This window comes from Leucoraja erinacea, chromosome 4 (assembly GCF_028641065.1).
Source record: "Leucoraja erinacea ecotype New England chromosome 4, Leri_hhj_1, whole genome shotgun sequence".
NCBI classification, from domain to species: domain Eukaryota; kingdom Metazoa; phylum Chordata; class Chondrichthyes; order Rajiformes; family Rajidae; genus Leucoraja; species Leucoraja erinaceus.
The window spans coordinates 16,427,636-16,442,484 of NC_073380.1; the positions used below are offsets into that span (position 1 = coordinate 16,427,636).

The 14,849-nt window shown below is 39.5% G+C and overlaps 1 protein-coding gene across 32 annotated transcripts in view; it reads left to right on the forward strand.

Annotated features, from left to right (window-relative positions):
* clasp2 (cytoplasmic linker associated protein 2) overlaps positions 1 to 14,849 on the forward strand; it is a 322,540-nt gene that overhangs the window by 206,250 nt on the left and 101,441 nt on the right. For 14 of the 32 annotated variants that reach the window (XM_055633767.1, XM_055633768.1, XM_055633771.1 and 11 more), the window contains 4 exons: positions 1,105 to 1,212; positions 5,571 to 5,633; positions 6,711 to 6,823; positions 8,543 to 8,566. In XM_055633767.1, coding sequence (XP_055489742.1) covers positions 1,105 to 1,212; positions 5,571 to 5,633; positions 6,711 to 6,823; positions 8,543 to 8,566 — 308 coding nt within the window. The remainder of the gene's footprint in view (positions 1 to 1,104; positions 1,213 to 5,570; positions 5,634 to 6,710; positions 6,824 to 8,542; positions 8,567 to 14,849) is intronic. The other 18 variants (XM_055633775.1, XM_055633778.1, XM_055633780.1 and 15 more) reach the window with 3 other exon arrangements.

Here is a 14,849-nt window from a genome sequence, read left to right on the forward strand (position 1 = left end):
TGTGTTCAACTTCACAATTTTGGTATTTTGGTACAATATTCATAGGTATTATTTAACCAAGTGAACATTTATTTGAATTACAAATCTGTTTTTGAGTCCATGCAAATTCATACCAATTGTGTGCTTCCAAGAAAACTAACTCGGATAGTCTTTGTTCCTGTTGAAATAAATCTCTGAAATATATGCATTAGTGTACAAAGGAACTGCTTTTAATTAGATTTACTGGTGACTGGATTGATCATTGCAATCAACGATCTTGGTCAAAAGTTCAAAGATGATTGTTTTCGTATGAACATATACTTCCCCATTTAACATCAAAATGTTATTTAATTTCAATTTATATAAATTAATAAAACTAACCCGAGTAGATTTATTTGTCTGCGTAGATCTTGTTTTGAATTACCATTGAGAATGTATAAGAGGATTTCTGGAAATTAACAGGAATGAATTGCACTAAAATCATTTTGCACATACTTTCACAAGGATAGAAAACTTAACACTTGATGTTTTGAAATAATTAATTTAGTAGCAACAGCAACACTACAAATTACTATTGGCATCCATCTTGGGAATCACTGAAGGCACGATTGGGTGTTGATTTACTGGCCCACCTCAATGCTGATTGAAACCAAAGGACGATATATTGGAAGATATGAGTCTACCTAATAATTTTAAGAAAGTAATTGGTTTATTTCTCAGATATGTTACGTTAAGGACTATGCAAAGAAAGGATACAGTAATTTGTCTTTTTGAAACCAATTCCATTTAATATCTTTATTTTATTTGTATCATCTTAACAAAAGCATTGCCCATTTTTCTCAACTGAACATCAGTCAATCACTTTCTGTGGTTAAAAAAATTCATTCTGAACATTTAGTATGAAATAGAATGTAAATTAACATTGCCAGCTGAATAAAATATAGAAGATAGGTTTCTTCATAAATGACCTAAGGAGACAACGTTGCACCACCAACATCCTTCAGCTTTGAAGTCTTGAGTTTACAATTTTGACAGTAAATAGTTACAATGATTACAAGAGGAATATTTCAGTATCTCTATGTTTTAGTAATTGTGCTGCTCTATACCCATCCTGCTTCCTGCTAGTTCGGGGCAGCCGTATCCCTCGACCTAGCGTAAGTCAGGGCTGCAGCAGGGATGCAAGCCGTGAGAGCAGCCGGGACACCAGTCCTGTTCGAGCCTTTACTCCACTTGGTAAGTAAGAGTCCTCACTTAATGCATGGCTACCCATTTTACTTTCATCACCATCCAGCTAGTAGTTCTAGATGGCTGCATTGTCCTATCCATTTGGTATTCATTTTGGAGCAACCCTTTCTATTCATTTCCAATAATTCAATGTAACATTGAGCGTCTTAATTAGTTGTGGCTACGCATTAAGGTTGTTTAATTGCATTGCTCTATGCTTGTTGGATTTTGTATCTGGTTGGGAACTGCAAGTTAAATAACTTCCAGCCAAGCATTTCACAATTAATTGTTCATCGTATTCATCAGACAGCTGACAACTTGAAAAACTCCTTATCATCCGTAGAATTTCAAAAATATGGCAACGTTTTCAGTGCTGAATGATATGAAGTAGAAAGTGAAAGATTTATGAAATGGAACATTTTAACGCATGAATTAATTCATTCCTGTTATTAAAGTTTTATACTGGTCGGAAAAAAAAGTTTTTCACTTACAAAGAATTTGCTAATCCCTTGACTCTGTTGAATAAGAATATTAACATTGTCCTTTACAGTTGATTTGCAAAAGCGGGAAAGCATTGCATTTTTCATTATGTTGTAAATCACATCTTAAATTTTGACAGACAATATTTATCAGACAATAATACATATTATTTCATGCAGAAGGCACCCCTTTAATTACTATTGGTAATTATTGATTCTCTTGGAGAATAGCATGCATCATCAGAGATGGTCCTCTATAAATCTATTTGCATTTCTAAGCCACCTGTTAATATTTAGAATGGACATGTCTGGTTATCGTGGTTAGGTTTAACAAATACTAAATGGCTTGATCTTTTTTTTTTTAAGTAGCTTTGCCCAGCATGGCAAAATAGGTGCCTTCCATAAGACAAGATTTCCTGTAAGGAATTTGCCTTGCTTTATCGAATATACTTATGATCTTTTGCAAACAATGTGGCATTTTATACAAAAATCAGGGACCTCTTTGAATGGAACACTTAACAAATCGGATGGACATAGTAATGCATGAGCAAAACAATGATTATTATGCAATATCATGAATGAACAGAAAAATGGAGAAAAATTATGGTTAAGAGAGTACAAAAATGTTCTTAAATATTTTTTTCAAATCTCCAAAAATGAAAAGTTAAGTTTTGTGATAATTTGACAAGAAGAATATTTTCTTACCTCATGAACTGAGTCCATATGTACCAGAATTTCATAGCAATAAACCAATTGGAATATTGAGTCAGGTGGAGAAACTTTTTTTTTGCGCTGTTGATATCATGACAAGCAAATAGGACAATTTGTGGATTCCCGACATGTGCACTTCACAGAAGTTGCTGCCTTATTTGTACAAGAATAACATTGAGGCTAATTATTACCATAACCTGTCATTTTAAGGTTCTCTTTTGAGATTACTTGTTTAATCTTAGTATATATAACCTTCATTGAAAATATTTGATATTGTTAATGTTTCTTTCACAGTTCCCCAGCTATTGTGTTATGTTTCATGGGGTTGAGAGTGATTTAATTGGAATATTGCGTATTATTGTAAAACTTGAGTAAGGAAGCTTTACACTTTAATATTTACCAATTCATTAAATGTTCAACCAAAATAAAATGGCACTATTTCAAAGATAGGTTTCACATTTAAGTAACTTGCAGGTTCAATGATTGATTGAGACACTCTATTGAGTAAAAAATGCATTTGGGGTCACATTTGTTATGTACTATCTGCAGAAGCAGTGGCAATATTCCAATATTTGAATTGGAATGTATTTGTTCTTGCACAAAGGTGAAAGGAATTATTCATTATGGTAGTTATACAAGCATTTACAAGTATTTACATTTTGAGTACATTTCTGTTATTGATTTTTGTCCCCCATCTGTTATTGATTTGGCTGGTATGTTATGTGTAATAATTTTTCATTAAACAAATTCATTTTTAACTGGATACCCATTTTATTATATTTATGATTTATTTTATGTTTCCAAATAGAGTGAACTTCATAATTATCATGCTCTTTTCCAATTTTAAAAGCTGTAATTTGAAGATCAAATTAGACCCCATTACAGTAGAACGCTGAGGCAATTATTTGTGGGTGATTTTATCCTTTCAGTTTGCACAAAGTATTTCAAGTTCAATTTATATATGTTTAAGATTTAAATCTGATCGTTTCAAACGTTGAAGTGAGCTAATTCTGAATGCGACCAAATATTTGATGGATTCCGTGAATGTTTAAAATTATTCCTGAAGTGGATAGGGAAAGACAAACTAAAGTAAAGTAAAGTATTCTTTATTGTCATTCAGACATTTTAGTCTGAACGAAATTTTATACCTTGCAGTCATAACATAGAATAAAATAACAAAACACACACTTAACACAGTTCAACATCCACCACAGTGAGTCTACCAGGCACTTCCTCACTGTGATGGAAGGCAAAAGTCTTAAAGCCTTGTCTCTTCCCTCCTTGTTCTCCCTCTGCGTTGAGGCGATTCAGGCTTCCGATGTTGAGACCCCGCCAGGTGATGGTAAGTCCAGCGGCCGCATCCGAGCTCCGCGAACGGGCCGGTTCAAACTCCGCGGCCCGGGGCGGTCGAAGCTGCCGAAGCTGCCACCCTCCAGTCCAGCGGACGAAGCTGTTGTTGTGGGAGCTCCAGAGAACCGGTCACCAACCTGGGACCTGCGAGCTCCCGATGATGTCGTCCACTGGGCCCGCGGTCAAGTCCACTGGGCTCACGGCCGAGCCTCTGAGTCTCCGAAGTCGGGTCACCACCGGCGCAATGCCACCACAGCCCCGAAGTCGGCCAGCCTCGCGATGGTAAGTCCTGGCTTTGCCTCCGGAGTCTCGAGGTCGGTCCCAGTTGGAGGCCGCCAGCTCCGCGATTAGGCCTCAGCACAGACGGAGACGGAAACGGGGGATACGACAAGAAAAGGTCACATCCCCCCGAAGGAGGAGACTAAAAACGGTTTCTCCCACCCCCCCCACACATACACAACTAAAATAAACGAAATAAACTAAACAACAGGACAAAAGAAAAAAAAAACGGACTGCAGGTGAGCCGCAGCTGCTTGGGCAGCGCCGCCACTTCCTAGCCAACTAATTGACATGTTGGCCTTTATAACAAGAGGAGTTGAGTATCGGAGCAAAGAGGTTCTCCTGCAGTGAGACCACACCTGGAATATTGTGTGCAGTTTTGGTTCCCTAATTGGAGGAAGGACATTCTTGCTATTGAGGGAGAGCAGCGTAGGTTTACTAGGTTAATTCCCGGGATGGTGGGCCTGTCATATGCTGAGATAATGGAGCGGCTGGAGCCACAGTTTAAGAATAAGGGGTAAGCCATTTAGAACAGAGACGAGGAAACACTTTTTCTCACAGAGAGCGATGTTCATCTTCTTCAAATTGATCACTACCTCATTAATTCATAACATTCATGCAAATGGATGCATAGTGATGCAGCTGGTAGAGCTGCTGCCTCACAGCACCAGATACCTGAGTTCTATCCTGACCTCAGGTGCTGTCTGTGTGGAGTTTGCACCTATGACCTCTTCCGGTTTCCTCCCACATCCCCAAAATGTGCAGGTTTATGGTTTAATTGGCGTCTGTCAATTGTTCCTAATGTGTAGGCGGTGGATGAGAAAGTGGAATAACATAAAATTGATGTGAACTAATGATTGGCGTGGACTCGGCTATCGAAGGGCTTATTTCAATGCTGTATATTTCAGTCAATTCAGTCAGTCAGTCAGAAATCCAAACCATCTAAATAGCAATATTCAAAACAATGCACCATTATATTATTGTAGTAGATAATGACATTTATAATTCTGACCACTGTGTAGCAGTTTTCCTATTATTCATCAGTGTGTATCTGCATAAACTTGTAATTACCCAAGGCACTTTCTTGTTCTCCGCTGAAGACTTCCATTATGATTTATTGTTTAATTACGTAAGCCAAGTTACACTTGGAGAATATGAACCATATAGGCTGACATAGTTTAGCTCAGTCTAGTTCTTGCTCTTTATCATAATGGATGCACGTGCAGGAGGAATAAGAGCAACTGAGCAAACACTCTGCCTGATTGTCCATATTCCTAGTTAGAATACTCCACAACTGACTGGTATTTATTGACTGAACAAACTAAGACTATAATTTTCTGGGTGCTTTTGACTGAACTCCTCATATGACAAACCTGCTTTATTTTATGTGGGAATGTGCCAATCAAGCAATGGAAGACAGTGGTTAGCTTGGTTTGCAATGTTCTAAGTCAATTTGAGCAGTGAAAATTTACCAATGCATTAATATTTGACTGTGATAGAGGGCTTGCCAATGTAATAGACAAGGTTTATGTCATCCTATACTTACAGCTTCCAGACATCACTCCAGATCCACTGGTGCTCTCTACAGCTCAGATACATACTCAACTTCAGGTGAAAAGGGGGATCACAGCATGCAAACTGTGCCATGCAAACATTTCATTTTGACTTCTTGGTTGGCATGTTCCTAAATTTATCATCTTTATTTTCTCATCAAACTGGTTGATCGTATCTTTGAAATGTTAATTTGGTTACGCATTGCTGTAGAGATATTTATATTAATTATCTGTTTTTTTTTATTCTGACCTCTGCCCTATGTTCTTTTTTACTCCTCCCGAGTAAGTGATCTCTGCACAATATTGAAATATAAAACTTGGATATGAAAACAAACAAGTGCATCAGGCTTAAAGTGTGAAGGGGAGAATTTATAGGGGACGTGTGGGGCATGTTTTTTTAAACAAAGTATGGTAGGTCAGCACTGTGGTACAACAGTAGAGTTGCTGCCCTACAGCGCTGGAGATCCAGGTTCGATCCTGACTATGGATGCTGCCTGTACGGACTCGGTGCCTGGAACATGCTGCCAAGAGTAATGGTGGAAGCAGATACAATAGCATGTTTAAGATACTTTTAGATGGGCACAGAAATACACAGGGAATGGAGAGATACGGATCACCAGTAGACAGAGGAGATTAGTTTAATTTTCATAATTTTGATACAGACATCACGATCTTAAGGGTATCTGTTCTTGTGCTGTACTGTTTGTATAAAACCATAAAGTCTCTGCCTTTTCCGTGGCCTTTCCATGTAACTGTTTTTAATTGACTGAACAGGAATGGCATCCATCATATTTCATGATGGAATTGCCACATATTGTAGATTACATACATCATAACACCATCACAGAACATTGTTGTCAATTTCATAGCACAACAGGTTTTTTTTACAACAAATTGCACTATGTTCAAACTGACAGAATAAGCTAAAACAATTTAATATTTTCTGTTTAATATCTTTGTGCCTTTTGTATGCATTTACAAGCTGTTATGCATGTGATCATTTGTTCTGTTTCAGTTTATTTTCCTCCAATAATCCTAACTGATATACCATTTCTTTTTTTTAACATTTCTGTACAACTGGGGAAATAAGAACTTATGAGTGTTTTAATTGATTTTCTTTCTTGCTATTGAACAGTCGGGTCTGATCGTTATGGGTTTAATCACTCAAGTAAATTGTCTGCATCAGTGAGTGCCATGCGAGTCCTCAATACAGGATCTGATGTAGAGGAAGCGGTTGCAGATGCATTGGTATGTATTGCTTATTTGTATGTTAGTTATTTTCCATTAATCATCTGAATTAAAAGTTGTGTTGCAAAATATCAGCCATCACAAAATATTTTTCAAGGTTGAAGTTTATTTGTCACATGCACCAAGTAAGTTACAGTGAAATGAATTACATGCAGCCATACATTCAAAAAGAGCACAATACACAATAGAATTTAACATAAACATTCATCACAGTGGAATCAGCATTCTTCACTGTGATGGAAGGCAATAACGTTCAGTCAATCTGCCTCCTTTGTTCACCGTGGTCAGGGCCAGGACCATGTACCCTCATATTCCATGTTGGAAGTGAACAGATTGAGGACAGAAACCATAAGGACATTATTTTATCATCAGTGTTGTGAATTGCCTAGTGTTGTTTATTATCATTAATTCATGACTGCTGCATTGATTCATTTTTTTTTCATTGACAGCAGTTTACTAGATATGAGCTTAATTTCAATAATTACTCGCCTTCCACAAGGGGTCGAGAAGTATATCTCAGTTCAGTTTACTTTCCTGCTTTACCCATAATACCTCCTGCATTGAAATAAACACACTTCAGTCCATCAGTCTCACATTGTTGCTGAGATATAGCTATTCCATCAGAATTACCGAAGAACACAAGAAAATAGGAGTAAAAGGACACCTGCCCTCTGAAGCTGCCATGCCATTAAATATAGCCCTGGTTGATATACCACAAGCCCCACCCCCTCCTCTGTGCCAGACTGCCACAGCTCAAATCCCCCAAACTGACAAAAAATCCTGCTGTCACTCTAAATATTTCTAATAATCTAGCTTCCACAAATATACGGGACAGAGAATTTCAGAGGTCCATTTCTCTCTGCGCAAATACATTTCCACGTACCTCAGTTTTAAATGACTGTCACTTATCTTGAAATTATGTTCCTTTATTCAAGTCTCTCCCACTTGTGAAAATATCCCAACGTTGATCCTGTATTACCCTCTTAAGATCATCAATAAGATCACCCCTCATTCATCTAATGTCCAAAGAATGCACATGCGACTTGCTTAGACCTCTGTCATCAAGGTCAAGGCAGTTGTAACACAAAGTGTCCCCGGTAAGTTGTATATTATTTTGGCTTTGAAGCATAGTGCTGCTCCTCCATCATCTTTGGGTCTAAATCTTGGAACTCATTACCCAGCAGCATTGTGTGAGTATCTTCATGAGAAGGAATGGAGGACTTCTAAATGATGGTTCACCATAACCTTCTCAAAGTTAGAGGTGGACAATAAAAAAGCACTTGCGCTCAACAAATGTATTTAAAATTGGAGTTTATAAGCTTTCTTTAATTACACATTTCAAATATTGACATATTTCCAAGGATCTGCCTCAAACGCTGGTTTATTCCCAGTAACCTTTGACCACCAATATAGAGTTCGAAAACTAATGCTTGACATTTTAGAATTAAATAAGATATATGCTGGATCCAGGACCTCAAAAGGATGAATTTAGTTTTAAAATTTAAGCTGGTTTATTTTTGCCATTCTATAAAATTCAGTGTTTGAATTTGGTGTGAGCAAGTTGTTTTTGATTTTCATTCATCTGCATGTGTAGCTCTTCAAATTCCTACCTTTTTGGTTTCTGTTTTGTGTGGTTGTTTCATAATTATACCTGTATAAATATTACTAACGAATCATAATCTTACCGTTTTGATGTTTTTTTCCAAAAATTGCCTTCAGCTCCTAGGAGACATAAGGAGTAAGGTAGAGATATATTTCTTTCCATGGCAATTTTTGAATGAAGAATTTAATGTCATGCTTTAGGAATTTTTCAATAATCAAATTCAACGTTCTGTTGATATCTTAATATTCTGCTGTCTTAAGACTTGAAATATTTAGCAGTTCGATTTCGAACCTTTAACTTAAATATAATCCTGAATCATACCAACATCCTTTGATGGTGTAATGGTGAATACATTAAAGTTACAAGAGGTATTGTTCACATAAACTTACCACATATTGCTGTTGATGTGAACAACTAAAGTTGATGAATAATGTGTAGGAAGAAACTGCAGATGCTGGTTTAAACCGAAGATAGACATAAAATGCTAGAGTAACTCAGCAGGACAGCCAGCGTCTCTGGAGAAATGGAATGGATGACGTTTCGGGTCGAGACCCTTCTTCGTTCCTGTCAGCCTGCCAGTTCAGTCTGAAGAAGGGTCTTGACCCGAAACGTCACCCATTCCATCTCCTCAGAGATGCTGCCTGTCCCAGTGAGTTACTCCTGCATTGTGTGTCTATAATAGAATGGAATTAATGTGTGCTTGACAGCCTTGCTGGTATTGAGATTTATTCTGTACTGCATTGATGAGGTATAGTGTTGCATAACCTTCATGGCTTGTCAACTTAATTAGCCCAGTGTAGTTTTCTCCTTGCTCATTTATCAGAAGTTACATTCATTGAAAGTGTTTTGAAACAATTTTTTTTTTAAATACTCTTTTTTCTGTGAAGCATGATGTGAATGTATCACTAGTACGGTACGGATGAAAGGCATGACCAAACATGGGTAGATAGCACTAGCTGAAATGAGGCACCTTGGTTAAGTGACCCAAAGGGCCTGTTTTTGTGCTGTTTGAAACTAATTAAACAGCAATCCTTAAGGAACACATTTATTTTGCTTCAGGTGAAAGCTGAGACAGCTGTTGAGAATGAGACAGTTCTTAAGAATTAAATTGATAGGCTACAGAGAGGTAGTGAGCATTGACCTGGAACTTGAGAACAAAATAAAAGATGCTGTGGCGATCAGTGAAACATGGTTGCAGGAAGGCTGTGATTGGAAACTAAATATTCCAGGATTTTGTTGCTTCAGGTGTGATAGAATTGGAGGAGCAAGAGGTGGAGGTGTTGCATTGCTTGTCAGGGAAGATATTACTGCAGTGCTTTGGCAGGATAGATTGGAGGGCTCATCTAGGGAGGCTATTTGGGTGGAACTGAGAAGTGGGAAAGGTGTAGCAACACTTATAGGGGTGTATTATAGACCGCCAAATGGGGATCGAGAATTGGAAGAGCAGATATGTAAGGAGATAGCAGATATTAGTAGTAAGCACAAGGTAGTGATTGTGGGAGATTTCAACTTTCCACACATAGACTGGGAAACACATTCTGTAAATGGGCTGGATGGTTTGGAGTTTGTAAAATGTGTGCAGGATAGTTTTTTGCATCAATACATAGAGGTACCTACTAGAGGAGGGGGCAGTGCTGGACCTCCTGTTAGGAAATGAGACGGGACAGGTGGCGGAGGTATGCGTTGGGGAGCACTTTGGGTCCAGTGATCACAATACCATTAGTTTCAATATAATTATGGAGAGGGTCAGAACTGGACCTAGGGTTGAGATTTTTGATTGGAGAAAGGCTAACTTTGATGAGATGCAAAATGATTTAAAAGGAGTGAACTGGGACATTTTGTTTTATGGGAAGGATGTAGAAGAGAAATGGAGGACATTTAAAGGGGAAATTTTAAGAGTACAGAAACTTTATGTTCCTGTTCAGTTGAAAGGAAACAGTAAAAATTGGAAAGAGCCCTGGTTTTCAAGGGAAATTGGACATCTTGTTCGGAAAAAGAGGGAGATCTACAATAATTATAGGCAGCATGGAGTAAATGAGATGCTTGAGGAGTATGAGGAATGTAAAAAGAATCTTAAGAAAGAAATTAGAAAATCTAAAAGAAGATATGAGGTTGCTTTGGCAAGTAAGGTGAAAGTAAATCCAAAGGGTTTCTACAGCTATATTAATAGCAAAAGGATAACGAGGGATAAAATTGGTCCATTGGAGAGACAGAGTGGACAGCTATCTGCAGAGCCAAAAGAGATGGGGGAAATATTGAACTTATTTTCTTCGGTATTCACCAAGGAGAAGGATATTGAATTATGTGAGGTAATGGAAACTAGTAGAGTAGCTATGGATACTATGAAGTTCAAAGTAAAAGAAGTACTGACACTTTTGAAAAATATAAAAGTGGATAAGTCTCCAGGTCCTGACAGGATATTCCCTAGGACATTGAGGGAAGTTAGTGTAGAAATAGCCAGGGCTCTGACAGAAATATTTCAAATATCATTAGAAACGGGAATAGTCCCCGAGGATTGGCGTACTACGCATGTTGTTCCATTGTTTAAAAAGGGTTCTAAGAGTAAACCTAGCAATTATAGACCTGTTAGTTTGACTGCAGTGGTGGGCAAATTAATGGAAAAGATACTTAGAGATAATATATATACGCATCTGGATAAACAGGTGGAGAAACTCAACGGGTGCAGCAGCATCTATGGAGCGAAGGAAAAAGGCTTCCTTTTCCTTCGCTCCATAGATGCTGCTGCACCCGCTGAGTTTCCCCAGCTTTTTTGTGTAACCTTCGATTCTCCAGCATCTGCACTTCCTTCTTAAACTCTGGATAAACAGGGTCTGATTAGGAACAGTCAACATGGATTTGTGCCTGGAAGGTCATGTTTGACTAATCTTCTTGAATTTTTTGATGAGGTTACTATGGAAATTGACGAGGGTAAAGCAGTGGATGTTGTCTATATGGACTTTAGTAAGGCCTTTGACAAGGTTCCTCATGGAAGGTTGGTTAAGAAGGTTCAACTGTTGGGTATAAATGCAGGAATAGCAAGATGGATTCAACAGTGGCTGAATGGGTGAAGCCAGAGGGTAATGGTGGATGGCTGTTTGTCGGGTTGAAGGCAGGTGACTAGTGGGGTGCCTCGGGGATCTGTGTTGGGTCCTTTGTTGTTTGTCATGTACATCAATGATGTGGACGAAGGTGTGGTAAATTGGATTAGTAAGTATGCAGATGATACCAAGATAGGGGGTGTTGTGGATAATGAAGAGGATTTCCAAAGTCTACAGAGTGATTTAGGCCATTTGGAAGAATGGGCTGAAAGATGGCAGATGGAGTCTAATGCTGATAAATGTGAGGTGTTACACCTTGGCAGGACAAGTCAAAATAGGACGTACATGGTAAATGGTAGGGAATTGAAGAATACAGTTGAACAGAGGGATCTGGGAATAACCGTGCATAGTTCCTTGAAGGTGGCATCTCATATAGATAGGGTGTTAAAGAAAGCTTTTGGTATGCTAGCCTTTTAAATCAGAGCATTGAGTATAGAAGCTGGGATGTAATGTTAAAATTGTACAAGGCATTGGTGAGGCCAATTCTGGAGTATGGTGTACAATTTTGGTCGCCCAATTATAGGAAGGATGTCAACAAAATAGAGAGGGTACAGAGGGGATTTACTAGAATGTTGCCTTGGTTTCAACAACTAAGTTACAGAGAAAGGTTGAATAAGTTAGGTCTTTATTCTCTGGAGCGCAGAAGGTTAAGAGGGGACTTGATAGAGGTCTATAAAATGATGAGAGGGATAGACAGAGTTGATGTGGACAAGCTTTTCCCTTTGAGAATAGGGAAGATTCAAACAAGAGGACATGACTTCAGAATTAAGGGACAGAGGTTTAGGGGTAACATGAGGGGGAACTTCTTTACTCAGAGAGTGGTAGCGGTGTGGAATGAGCTTCCAGTGGAAGTGGTGGAGGCAGGTTCGATGGTATCATTTAAAAATAAATTGGATAGGCATATGGATGAGAAGGGAATGGAGGGTTATGGTATGAGTGCAGGCAGGTGGGACTAAGGGAAAATAATTGTTCGGCATGGACTTGTAGGGCCGAGATGGCCTGTTTCCGTGCTGTAATTGTTATATGGTTATTTACAAACAGCAATTGCAATGACAATTAGCTTTTAAAATAATTCCAACATGTTGGTAATTAGACTGTGAAACTGAAGGGAAACAGCTAAAGAAGGTAACACAAGTTAACTTCCCATTTCTACTTTATGAAGTGGTAATGTAACAATTGCCACAAAGGCTGGAGTATGAATACTTTGCAGCATTAATTAAATTTGTGAAACTTTGCGTGCTGTAGATTTTTTCCATGAAGTGTTACTTTTGAAATGAAATTATGTTCTACCAAGTCAAGTCAGGTTTATTCGTCACATACACATCCTAGATGTGCAGTGAAATGAAAAGTGGCAATGCTCGCAGATTTGTGCAAAAAACTACAAAACAGAATGGAACAGAATCACATATTCACATACTACGTATTTGTGAGAAGAAAAAAACAGAAAAAAACAGCTATTTTAAAAAGACACCACACAACAGTAGATTGGTACAGTAAAGTTAGTCCCTGGTGAGATAGGAGTTTACAGTCCTAATGGCCTCTGGGAAGAAACTCCTGCTCATCCTCTCCGTTTTCATAGCATGGCAACTGTATGCCGGACTGTAGCAGCTGGAACAGTCTGTTGCTGGGGTGGAAGGGGTCCCCCATAATGTTGCTGGCTCTGGATCTGCACCTCCTGTTGTATAGTTCCAGCAGGGGGGCGAGTGTAGTTCCCATAGTGCGTTCGGCCGAACGCACTACTCTCTGCAGAGCCTTCTTGTCCTGGGCAGAGCAGTTCCCAAACTATATCTTGATGTTTCCAGGCAAGATGCTTTCCACAGTCGCTGAGTAGGAGCACTGGAGGATCCTCAGAGACTCTGAATTTCATCAATTGGCTGAGGTGGTAAAGGCGCTGCCTTGCCTTACTCACGAGTGCTGAGGCGTGTGATGTCCATGTCAGATCCTCAGAGATGTGGACTCCCAGATATTTAAAACAGTTCACCCTATCCAGAGTATCCCCATTTATCCTCAATGGTGTGTACGTCCTCGGATGATGTGCCCTCCTAAAGTCCACGATCAGCTCCATAGTTTTTTTGATATTCAAGAGGAGGCTGTTGTCCTGACACCAGAGTGCCAGATCAGCCACCTCTTCCCCGTAGGCCTTCTCATCGTTATTGGAGATCAGGCCCACCACCACAGTGTCGTCAGCAAACTTGATTATCAAGTTGGAGCTGAACCTGGCCACACAGTCATGTGTGTACAGGGAGTACAATAGGGGGCTGAGGACGCAACCCTGGGGCGATCCTGTGCTCAGAGTGAGGGACTTCGATGTATTTCCGCCCATTTTGACAACCTGGAGCCTGGCGGTGAGAAAGTCCAGGACCCAGGCCCACAGGGAGGTGTTGAGCCCCAATTCCAGCAGCTTCTCGGCCAGTCTGGTGGGGACTATCGTGTTGAAGGTCGAACTGTAGTCTATGAACAGCATCCTCGCATAACCCCCCCTTCTGGCTGTCAAGGTGAGAGAGAGCAGTGTGCAAAACCTGGGAGACCGCATCGTCCATGGATCTGTTCGGATGGTATGCGAATTGTAGCGAGTCCATATTGCGAGGGAGGAAGGCACAGATGTGTTTCTTGACCAGTCTCTCAAAGCATTTCATGACTACAGAGGTGAGGGCCACCGGACAGTAATCATTCGGACAAGCTGGGGAGGCATTTCTAGGTACAGGTACAATGATGGATCTTTTGAAACAGGCAGGGACCACGGACTTGGCCAGGGAGAGGTTGAATATTGTAGTGAGCACTGGAGCTAGCTGCGTAGCGCAGGACTTAAGTACTCGCCCCGAGATGCCATCTGGGCCTACAGCTTTCCTCGTGTTCACCCGTGTCAGAGTCCTCCTCACGTCATGCTCGGCCAACGAGAATGTGTGCACAACCCCAGCAATGGACCTCCCTTCAGCTTCGATAGCCAGTACGCTGGTGGTGTTGTCGTTAGTCGGCAGACCTGGTGTGATGTTGCCCGTCTCGAAACGAGCGTAGAAGGAGTTCAGGTCCTTCAGTTCAAGTTAAACTCATGTAATTTCTGACTTCTGAAATAATATTCTTGTATGAATTTTTAAATAAAACGTAAAGCTCATGAGACAGTGGTTGATAAATACAGATTTAAAAGCATACATATTTAGCAGTTAATTTATCTTATGAATTAAGCGAATGTTCAAGCATCTATTTTAGATGAATGTTAAAGTAAATTCATCAGCACGTGATAATAAGTTGTGATTTGACGTATGGAACGTAAATGAATTTTCAGTTTTTGTGGGAAAACAAATGTGTCTGTTATATCCTGTTACAT